This window comes from Anneissia japonica, unplaced genomic scaffold (assembly GCF_011630105.1).
Source record: "Anneissia japonica isolate Jap-2015-1 unplaced genomic scaffold, ASM1163010v1 scaffold288060_len1141017_cov207, whole genome shotgun sequence".
NCBI classification, from domain to species: domain Eukaryota; kingdom Metazoa; phylum Echinodermata; class Crinoidea; order Comatulida; family Comatulidae; genus Anneissia; species Anneissia japonica.
In genome coordinates, this window is record NW_022712486.1 from 19,658 (window position 1) to 30,996 (window position 11,339).

Here is an 11,339-nt window from a genome sequence, read left to right on the forward strand (position 1 = left end):
AGAAGTACAGTGTTGAAATGCAAGACCTAGGGCTTCCCCACATTGATATTGATTGATTGATTGATTGAAGTATGCTACTAAGTAACCAACTGCAAGCAAACTTATTTTAATTTCTACTTACCTAAGTCAGTTTTCCTGAATCTTCTATCTTTGTTTTGTGGGATGTTGTTTAGAGAAGTTTGCAGTTTCCTTTGGCAGTCTTGTGTGTTGTTTCTTAGTGCTCTCTTGTATACTGAATGAAGCCTCTCTTGTTCTGATTACCTTTATATACTTTCATTGTTTTTTTTACACATAGATTTAATGAAGGTTCAACAACATCGTTATTGAATTCTAAAGCCAGTATTACTTTTTAATAATAACATCATCCTGTTTTTATATATCCTTACGGATGTATGTCGGAACGATAACAAACTGTACACCTTATTTCTTTCTGTAAAAAAAGGTGCAGATCATTGTTATCATCACAATATATCTGACCGAGCATAATGTTAATCAGAACAAAAGTGTTTATGAATATCTGTCGGAATGAATACAAAGCTCCTCGCCTTATTTCCACCCGGATATTGGGGGTGTGGATGGATGTTTGTTACCATCCTGATACAGTATATCTGACTGAACATAAAGGTAATCAGAACAAAGGTGTTTATGAATACAAATGTTCTTGCCTTATTTCTTACCAGAAATTTGGTGTAGATCTTTACTATCTCAATATGTCTGACTGAGTGCTCATTTCATTTAAAACTTTCCTTTTAATTATTTACTATAATCTACCTCTTTTTTTCTTTTTTTTAACTGTAATCCCTGACCTCATTACCATGGTGATAATGATAATGGGGATGATGGTGATAGTGGTGTTAATGATTAAAATGAAGATATTGAAAATATAAGTTATAATTAACAATTTTGTCTTTCTCTATTGTGACTTCAGATACATTTGAATATTTGATTTGTCATTTTTCTCCATCAATAGGTCTAAATCAACCCGTTTCAGGTGGAAACAGCCTCTTGGTTTCTCTGCAGGAGAGTCATGGGCCCTAGGTTATGTGTACATAGGGCCTGACTGCCCCAGGATGTGTTCAGGACATGGTACTTGTAATGTCGCTAGCTGTATGTAAGTATTAAATTATTCAAATTGCTTCTCATAACCTACAAGGCCATCAAAACCTCAGTATATTGCCGATCTTCTTACACATCATGCTTCCTGCCATACACTGTGTTCATCTAACAAATTCCTCCTTTATATCCATAAATGGAAACTCAAGTCATATGGTCACCGTACATTCTCTTGTGCAGCACCCACTTTATGGAATAATTTACCAATAGACATTAAAATTTCACAAACATCAACATATTCAAAAAATGTCTAAAATCCTATCTGTTCTAGGAAGCATTTCAAATTTAATTTTGTCAAGCGCATTTTAACATGAATACTGGTGTTATGTAAATCCATTTAATTTATTGATTTGAAATATTTTATTGCTTTGTGCATTTTTTCTAAAAACCAGATTTGAAATTATATGACTAAAAACCCTCTTATCAAATTGAAGTTTTCATTTTGCATTTTGTATAATTTTGAACTGACTGAACTATCAAAACAATGTTTAATAGTAACAAGTATATTCATGAGATCTAAGAATTAATTTAGAAAACAAAATAGACATAGTGTATTTGAATAATGACTGTTCCAAATAAAAAGGAACATGAGTTGATCTACCACTCACTGAATATTTTGTTGTAATTCTAAGTGTTGAAATTGTTCACCAGAATAAGAGTTTATTTTTATACAGTAATTTTTCACATTTTAACAGTCAGCTAGACTAGTGTTTGTAATTTCTTTTTTGTCCACTCTGCTTGAAAACAAATTGTAATGCCATATAGGGAACTCAACTTTGAGATCTGATTTGTAACTACTGTATCCTGGGTTCCATGCCCTAATTTTGAGTTTCTCAGTCTTTATTGCATTTAGTGCACGCCATATCTAATTTATTTGGCGTCCCATACTTGATTTCTTTTTTTCGAATTGCTTATTCTGTCTCAAAATTAACTTGCTTGTTGGTGGCGCTGTCCAGAATGAGAAAAAATAATAATAATAATAACAGGCCAGGCCTAATTTCTACTCTAAATATGCCTTTAGCATGTCATCCTATGTGTTCTGGGCATCCAAAGATTAAAGGAATCAGTGTTATGATAATAATTTCGCTTTATTTCAATGTATTCATATTGCTGAGTGGTTTAGATGCTTGCGTTCTAATCCTAAGGTCCTGGGTTCAGTTCTTGTGACCGCAGGATTTTTCTCACGATCAAAAACAAAGGCCTCATAATGAGACTTGTTTTATACAGTAAGTATTCTTCTTCCTGTAATTGGCGAGTTACTCACTGATTGTTGCGAATGCAATACAAATTTTAATTAAAGAATTTTGTACAGTACTGCATTTGCCAGTCCTGCTGCACAACAGCTTACCTTACCAACATTGAGGCAAATGTAGATATACTTTAATAACTCAAGTAATGCTATTAATCAATAACTAGATCACCCATAAATATATTAGAACTATCCCAGCTGTATATCCATGTCATAATCATCAGGTTTCTGGTTTTCAGATTATACAGTAATAATAATGTATGTTACATACTGACAAACATGACAGCGTGTTAAATTAAACAATTCATTATTATTATGTATATTTTATACATTATATAATTTTATATAATTATATATAATATATATAATTTTATACATTATACAATTACATTATATATTTCATTATGTATTTTTCATGAAGTATTGTTCCTTGCAGATGTGATGATGGCTGGACAGGCAAACAGTGTAACACACCCACAGCCACACTCCCCACTCAAGTCAGAGAAACCTTTTCAGATCAAGCAAACCTAAGAACAAACTGGTTAAAAATAAATGGAGCTGGATTGAGCAATGAGTGTGGACCAGTTGCAGCTGGGCGTGCGCTCCACTTTGTGGGAGTAAGTCGCTTTTTAAAGCTCTTTTTGTGTTTCTTTCACTCACCTCTTTGTTTCGAAAACTCTGTCTAGATAATAAAATTTTATTAGACTAAAAACTGTTGTATGCCCATATATAGTCATGATGCGCCTAAATATGGTCATGATATGATGTCATCATGACCATATTTAGGCATGTCGCATGTTTTTTCAAATAAAATTTGATAGTCTGGACAGGACTTAACAATCATGATTCTTTATTTATTAATTATATTGTTTAATATTTTTAGTCCTGTGTTCGTCAGCTGGTGTCTCATGATCTAGATCTGGTCAATGCTGAGCACGTGCAATTCTACTTTAAGTATGGATGTGTATTAAGTCCTAGCAATCGTGATCATGGTGTACTGGTAGAATATTCCACAAATGGTGGAATTGTGTGGAACATCTTAATGGAGCTTTTGTATGACCAGTATCAAAATCCTTCGTAAGTATTTTCCTTACAAAAGCAACATTTTCATCTTGTATCTGTAATGTGTTAAATTAACACAGCCACAAAGAAAATGGACACTTCTTGAAACAACCATTTTCAAGATTCAAGAAATTGTGTTGGTCTATATAAATATACAGGCATGGATATAACAATTATAATACTATAAATATAAATACAGTACAATGCCAAAATTCATAAAAAAGTAGACAATATTAGTACATAATAAACAACAACAATAATAACAATGAAAAAAAACAGAAAGCATTTAAAATATTAATAACTTAATAAAAGTTAAAACTATTATTAGATGTATTATTTAAAAAACTCTTTCAACAAATCTCGCAGAGCTATGCTGATATTGCTGTACTGTACTATACTACAGTACTGTACTCTACTATGGTGTTGTATGTACAGTATGTATAAAGACTGATTGCCTTGTTTTAAAACAGATTTGTTTCAATACCACTGGCCTCAGAGGCTAAGCAAAATGGAACACGTATCCGGTGGCGCCAACCAAAACATGAGGGCCAACGGCAGAGCGACTGGGTGGTTGATAATATTTTCATCGGTGGTACACATGCTTTACCAAGTACGCTTAGTGATGACTTTGAAGAGGGTGTGGTCAATGAGCAGTGGCTTTTCCATGACAACACTAGACTTGGATCTTACTGTAGATCTGATTGGCTGATGAACCCTATCGCTGATGACAGGCCTAATAGATGGTCCCTGATTGGTGGAATGAACCCTCTACATGACACTGTTATCACCACTACAGATATTCATTTGCAAAGAGGTTCAGTCTTAGAATTCAAGGTCTGTTTCCATGATGAAAATGTTCAATTACTATGATTAATTCCCCTCCCTCCCAACTCCATGCAGGGGCGAATGCAGACAAGTCCAGCAGTTTCAGAATAGATTGGGGAGAGTACATAACTGTGGTATGCATTGAAATTTTAAAAATTTAGTTGCAAAACAGCTGGAAACGTCTCCCCGTGCCCCTACTGGATCCGTGCCTGCCATGTACTCATTAATTATGTATGGCAATCCTATTTAGTAAATTCACTTGATGCTGAAACAGTTACGTCTGATTTGTAAATATGTAAGTGGAGATATCAACTCTTACTATTTCTCTGTGTGAATATCTCTAAAAATATAATGGATCAGCATCATGCATAAGCCACCCTGCACATGTTCAATGGTGGTGCTAGCAGGGAGGGGTACTTGTCGTAAGATGAGGTTGTCGGATCAAAAATAATGATTTGTCTATCCTAATACCTTTATTTTGATTGCCAATCCCTAATATTGTGATTTAAAGGCACGATTTTGGGCCATAATAAGCCATAAAAACTCTTCCCATGAACCCTTCCAGGGGTTTTTATTCCGGAACCCTGACTGAGGGTGTAGTCGGCCCTCTTGGTTAGGACATCCTGTCAGACATGATGGACCACTTGTAGGCAAATTTCTGGAGCCACCACTGCACATACAATCAATTTTGATTTCAAGATTTGATTATTATGTAATTTTAAAAAGGCAATGTTGTAGCAGCATAGCACTTGAATATAAAGCTTTTTGCTTTTTACCATGTAACCTCATTTTGACTCAACATTCAACCTTTCTTTAGTTAAGCATGGGTTGTGATGCAGATTGGGACAGTGTCATGGCACCCGTAGACCTTCTCTATTCCACCGACTATGGCATTACTTGGCAGCATCTTGTCAAGAATTGCCTACCATCACATCCAGAATGCAATGGTGAAGTAACTCCATCAAGCACCTACTATCCAAACCCAGGATGGCGAAGGGTCATTATACCAATTCCAGACCAAGCTTTAACAAGGTTTGCACCTTATTTGGATTAAAATTTGCACACAGACGTATTTAGAAAAGTAGGTTCCCATGTCTCTTGGTGTAGAAAACCTGTATACTGTGCTTTTCACTGTGATACTGGAGTACTTGCCTTCCAGTCCTAGGGTTTTGGGTTCAAGTCCTGCAATAAAATTATTTTTTCTCGCTTTAAAAACAACACTTGGGTCTTCGCTTATAAAGCATTCCAAAATTAATTGCAAATGGTAAGTGGTGAGTTCCTTGTGGTTTTATTGAGAATTTTTAAGAACAGTAAAATAAACTACTTTATTATGCAAAGCCATGTTCCAGTGTCAGCATATCCATTTTTTGTTGTCATTATCGCAGAGCAACCAGACTGCGTTGGACTCAAATGATTTTTACCGAGGATGCCATTAACCAGCAGTGGGCATTGGATGAAGTCAGAATCGGGCCTAGCTGTTACAAAATGTGTCATGGACATGGCTCCTGCCATTACCCAGTATGCATCTGTGATTCTGGATTTTTTGGAACACATTGTGAGAGTAGCTCTACATTGCAGGTATATATCAATTTATTTTTCAATGTCTCACAGAAAGACAAATCCAGTAGAACTGCTATGAAAGGACACCATGGGGACCAAAAAAATGTCCCCCTATTAGGGTTTCCCCCTGTATAGGGGTTGGCCATGGTGTTAAAAGTTAATATACTTTACCTTGTTTTGTAACTGAAAAAGTGTCCCCTTAAAGTAGGTGTCCCAAAGGAAGGGTTCTACTGTAATTGAACACTTTAATTTCAAAGCATTGTAATATAGTCAGATTCAAGAGTCAGTTCAATTGTTATATCAATTCTTTCGTATTGATTGGATTGGATATATGTTCTAAAGTGTTATTTAAATTTAATTTAGACAATGATGAAAGACCGATTCGAAGCAGACGCTATAAACTACAATAACTGGGCTTTTATTCAAGGTGGTCAGACCAATGGGAACAAGCTTAGAAGTTGTGGAATTCTGTCTGAAGGTCGCTCGTTGTATTTCAACCAGCCTGTCTTGAGGCTCGCGGAGACACCCAATCCACACGGTTCAGGTGGTGGGCGCCTGTGTCGCCAGATTTGCCTCAGCCACAGTGGGCACTGGATGATGTTTACGTTGGTAAGTCATTATCATTTTCTGTTGTAAGGGATTAACGTGCTATGCATCAATAAAGGAAAAGGTATTAAATAAAAAGAGAATTTCAACCAAGAAATTCCTTTTGTCAGACCAACAATGATGATCACATTACATTTTTGTAATTTAATTTTAAGGAGCGAGCCATTTTAGGGGTACTCGTCAACTGTTGCCTCATCTCCATCACTTCTGTATTTTTGTGACAAGTTTATTAAATAAAATAAAATAGCAAATTCAAAATCTTTTTATCTTAGGTGGTTCTGAGATCAATCACATTAACCTATTTACTGATTTTAATAACAACACCATGGATGAGTCTAAATGGGATTTCTATCCATATGGAGGGCTACGTCAAGGAGTGTGTGATAATCAAGGATACTCAATTGGATGGGATCACATATCGTCTGATGATATACATGTTAGCCTCACTACCAGACAGCTTATAATCGACGCCCATTATATGATTCAATTTAAGGTAGTAAATTTTATTTGTCAAATGTTTGTTGAATTGTTGATAAGACAACATCATTAAAGTAGTTTAGTAGAGGTAATATTCTTTTCTCAACTTGTGATCAATAGACTATAGTTGCAATTCCATATAAATGGTTCAAAATAACTGGCAGGAACCACAGTGTAATATTAGAAAAAATGGGAGTTTGTAAAACAATACCTTACACTTTAAGCAAGTTAAGTGGCCTAGTGGTTAGGCAGTGACGCCACTAACTACAGCCCCAACATGGGTGCTGGTTCGAGACATTTTTCATAGATTTTGGTTGGTAGGTCCAAGTCTTTTCGGATATGAACTAATAACATGAGATGCAGTGTACCCACCATAAACAAACTATGCCTCTACAGTTGCTATAAGTTGTTTTTTTCCTATCTTTACCTTATTGTTATTTGTAATAATAATAATGCTTGAAAATGGTTTTATTCTTCAAAATCAGATTGCTGTCGGCTGCTCAAGTCAATCCCATTCTTGTCAGGTAACATACCCAGTACAACTGGAATTCAACACAGATCCCAGTCAACCAGATTGGCAGTTTGTGGAAAGGGAATGCTTCCCAGGTTCAGGGAACCCACTCTGTCCACCATCCCAGTATCATCCAGCCAGTGTGTACTCTGCTAATGACCATAAACAATGGACAACGGTCACTTTTGAATTACCTGCAGAGACTGTATCAAGGTTAGGCATGACTTGCCTAGATCATTCTCTTCTATTTCTTTTACATTTATATATTCAGTATTAATGGGATTTTTTGGTATAATTTCTACAATTTATCTGCTTGTCAATGCAATATATATTTATATTATATAATATATAAATTTATATGATTAACCAATTATTTTATTATGATTAAACCCCACCCATTAGATATTGTTCATTGAGGTCCCACAAAACAACATAATGTATAACCATAAACTTGTGTTTTGTGGGACATGCATGCATATTCCTTGGCTTGCATATTTATTGGTCAGCTATAAGTTTTGATTGACACACTGAAAAGTACATTGCAGGGGAGAAAAACACAAAAAAATTATGTATTTTCTACATATTATTTGTAGATTCTAAAATCAATTAAATAAGCTTTTGAAACCCCTAATTTGTCAAAATTTTCGGGGGCTTTACCCCCTGGACCACTTTTGCCACATTTTAAGCGATGCTGGACCATGCCCACTTTGCTCTCGTCAGGGACCTCAGACCCCCAGTCAGGCAAATCCTGGTGCCACCCTTGGTTTTTTTTCCTTTGCTTTTTTTTTTATTATGTATTGGTTATAAATTTATTAATTTTTTATTTTATTTTTTTTAATTTATTTATTAAAATTTACTTTTATTTATTTCATCATTGCAGTACAACTCAATTCCGATGGATTCAGCTCTCTGCCAACTCCAACAGGAAAGCACCTCGTTGGTCGCTGGATAATATCTACATCGGTGAAGCATGCCCTCTAATGTGTCATGGGCATGGCACTTGTTTACTCAAAGGATTGTGTGTTTGTGATGACGGTTATGAAGGTAAGGATAATATCTTAAAACTTGGTTGGTTAATAATGCTAAAAGAAATAGTTACAAAGGTAAGATATCATGAATGTTGATTGGTTAATAATGAGGCTAAACAATGGTTGTGTTGCCCAGCATTATTTTAAAATTGGGCGATCAGCAATTCTTATTTGTTTACGGTTCATTGGCAACAATCACTCGCCCTATACTTTTTAATTGGTAAATATATATTACATTATTACATGTATTATTATTATTACAGTATTATTGGTTAATATATTAAATTTATTACTAAAGCTGCAATTGCACTGGACTTTTTTGGTAAGAATTACCAACCACCTGAGTTACAGAGCTGTGTGAACAGCTCAGTAACTTTGCCTAACAGGAATACTTACCGAGCCGTACGGTAAGTTTCACTGAGTAAAACTTACCAAGACAGTTTCACCGAGCCAAAAAATCCAATGCGAACATGGCAAAATGGTTGTGAAACTTTCTGAGTCGCTTTACTAGAATGACATTTATTGGTCAGCTGAAAATCATGCATGCATGATGACATGAGGTCAGCTACATCCCTACTTTTTGAAGAAAAAAAAAGGACACAGGCCAGGGTTTGCCCGGCCTGTGTCCCTGATGAAAAAAGGTGGCATGGTCAGGCGTTCAAAATTGTTGAAAGAGTTCCACATGAAAAATATGGAAATTTAGGGGTTTCAAAGGCTTATTTAGTCGATTTGAGAGTTTACTAATATGTAGAAAATACATATACATTTCCCCCTCTGACGAGTTGTGGTTTCTCCCCCCACCCCCTTTCTGGGCTCGCGCCACCACTGCCCTCATTATTTGCTTTTCACGGCTTTGGAAGTCTTACCGCGACTGTGGTGAAACTTCCCGAGTCAGAAAATTTCAAGTGTGAACAGCGGTAAGATTTCTCTTCCCATGGTCTCGGTAAGGTTCTTACCAAAAAGTCCAGTGCGAATGAGCTTGATGTCCTGGACATTTTTAGGCTTCCTCTTGTTAAAAAAAAAAAAGGCCAAGCCTAGATTTTGAAGAATTTGGGTCAGTCAGGCTTAAGTAACACACATTTCTTTTGGCCTTACACATTGTTATTCTGATTGGCTACTTTACTTTATACATTTGGTGTAATGTGACCAATGCTATGGTGACCATTGTTATGGTGACATAGCTTTGAACTTTCTTAATCTTTTAAGGCCAATCTTGCACACCTGTTCGCACCTTAGCAAGAGACTTTTTGGAAAACTTTGAGGGTGGGCTTCTGTCTTCTATTTGGAGTCGTGTTAGAGGAGGTCGTCTGGGTGTTGGATGTGGTTCCCTCGTTCCACACGCACATGGCAAGTCACTCTATTTCAACAAGTGTGGTTTAAGAGAGGCTGTAACAGTGGAATATGACACCAGAAATACAAGGTACAATTATCTTAAATATTTTCTTAAAGATCTGATGCACACCCAACTACACTTTGTTGTTCCATCCACTGCTCTCCTTGTGGAGGGCTGAAATACAAGTTACAATAGCGCACCATCTTTCGGATGAGATGTTTAAGTGCAGTACAAAAAGTAGTGAATTGTCTCCTTGTGTGTATTGCCAAATCACCATGAGAAGGACCCCTGCTAAATTAAGGTCTGTAAACAAAACTTTTGAAAATTCCTATCAAGGAGGAATGTTGGATGGAATTGGTCAACCTGTTTCACATCATAGTACCTGCAATGCATACAATTTCAGACAACTAGGTGGGACAAACAAAAAAATGTACTGGTAATTTGACATGTTTTCATCACATTAGCATCAACATTTAGAATCAGTGGGCTACAAATTGCACTTTCACTCGTTTTAGGGAAATCTTATTTGTACTTCAAATTGGAAGTTCAAGACCATCCCCAACATGTAATATTCACCCAGATTCAGGGATCACCAGTAATAAGTCTGTAGTTTTTCAATACACCAATAATAACGGTACGAAGTGGAACTTGATTGCGGAGCATCACCCGCAATTATACTCTCGAGCAACAAAGGTGAAGTACGAATTGCCAACAGGAGCACAAGCAAATGGTGTACGATTCAGATGGTGGCAGCCCGTTCATGCTGGTGCAAGTTTCGATCAGTGGGCCATCGATCATGTGGAGTTAGTGCTGTAAGTTTATTATACTTTTTTTCATTTGTTTTCATTGAATCGTGATGGTGTTAAATGGAGTGCGTGTAGATATTGTTTTTGGGGTGGATGCAGGATTTTTGGCGATAGGGGTGCGCTAGAGTCCACACCACACCTTGGTTGGGGTTGCTGAGGCAAAAACATTTTGAGGATATGGACCTTTAGGTGTCCAATACTATTATTATATACAAGAACAATGTTAATAACAATTTAGGGGTGCGATCGCACTGTCTGCCTCACAAATCCCCCGCATTCTCCCCAGTGGTTTGTCCATAATGGTATAATTCAATTAAAAAAGTCTGCTTTTATGGATTTTGCAGGAATCGAAGAAATAATGGAGAATTACCAAACTACCAGCAGAGATCAAGGGAAACCTTACAGTATGGCTAACATTTTTGGGTTTTGGTGGAAAATAACCCAATTCGACTACCATGTAACATTATTGCTGTAAATTAAATTTGTTTATAGGTATGCTATGTACTTAAGATTTCAAATTATTTTCCGAAAACATTTCATAGGCCACTAGGAGAAAAGTCAACATTGGTTTTAAAATATATTGGAGTGAAATTCATAAATGTATATTAAAAATATGTATTCTAAATTGACAATACACAGTGCACCCTCCAATTCGAGACCTCTAATTCGAGACCATTTTTCCAAAGACCCAAATAATAATCTTCAACCTTTTAACACAAAGCTAGCCCTCTAATTGCAGACCAATACCGAGACCAGTCCAAATTTTCAG

The 11,339-nt window shown here is 36.1% G+C and overlaps 1 protein-coding gene across 1 annotated transcript; it reads left to right on the top strand.

Annotated features, from left to right (window-relative positions):
• The first annotated feature begins 881 nt into the window (after nucleotides 1-881).
• On the top strand, nucleotides 882-10,580 carry LOC117107890 (reelin-like). Its single transcript, XM_033249723.1, is given in 13 exon segments — nucleotides 882-1,111; nucleotides 2,799-2,979; nucleotides 3,246-3,439; nucleotides 3,895-4,258; nucleotides 5,067-5,281; nucleotides 5,635-5,827; nucleotides 6,173-6,333; nucleotides 6,336-6,418; nucleotides 6,688-6,908; nucleotides 7,378-7,616; nucleotides 8,284-8,447; nucleotides 9,638-9,851; nucleotides 10,280-10,580. Coding segments are annotated over 13 exon segments (2,571 nt in total). The 5' UTR covers nucleotides 882-1,070.
• The last annotated feature ends 759 nt before the right edge of the window (nucleotides 10,581-11,339 follow it).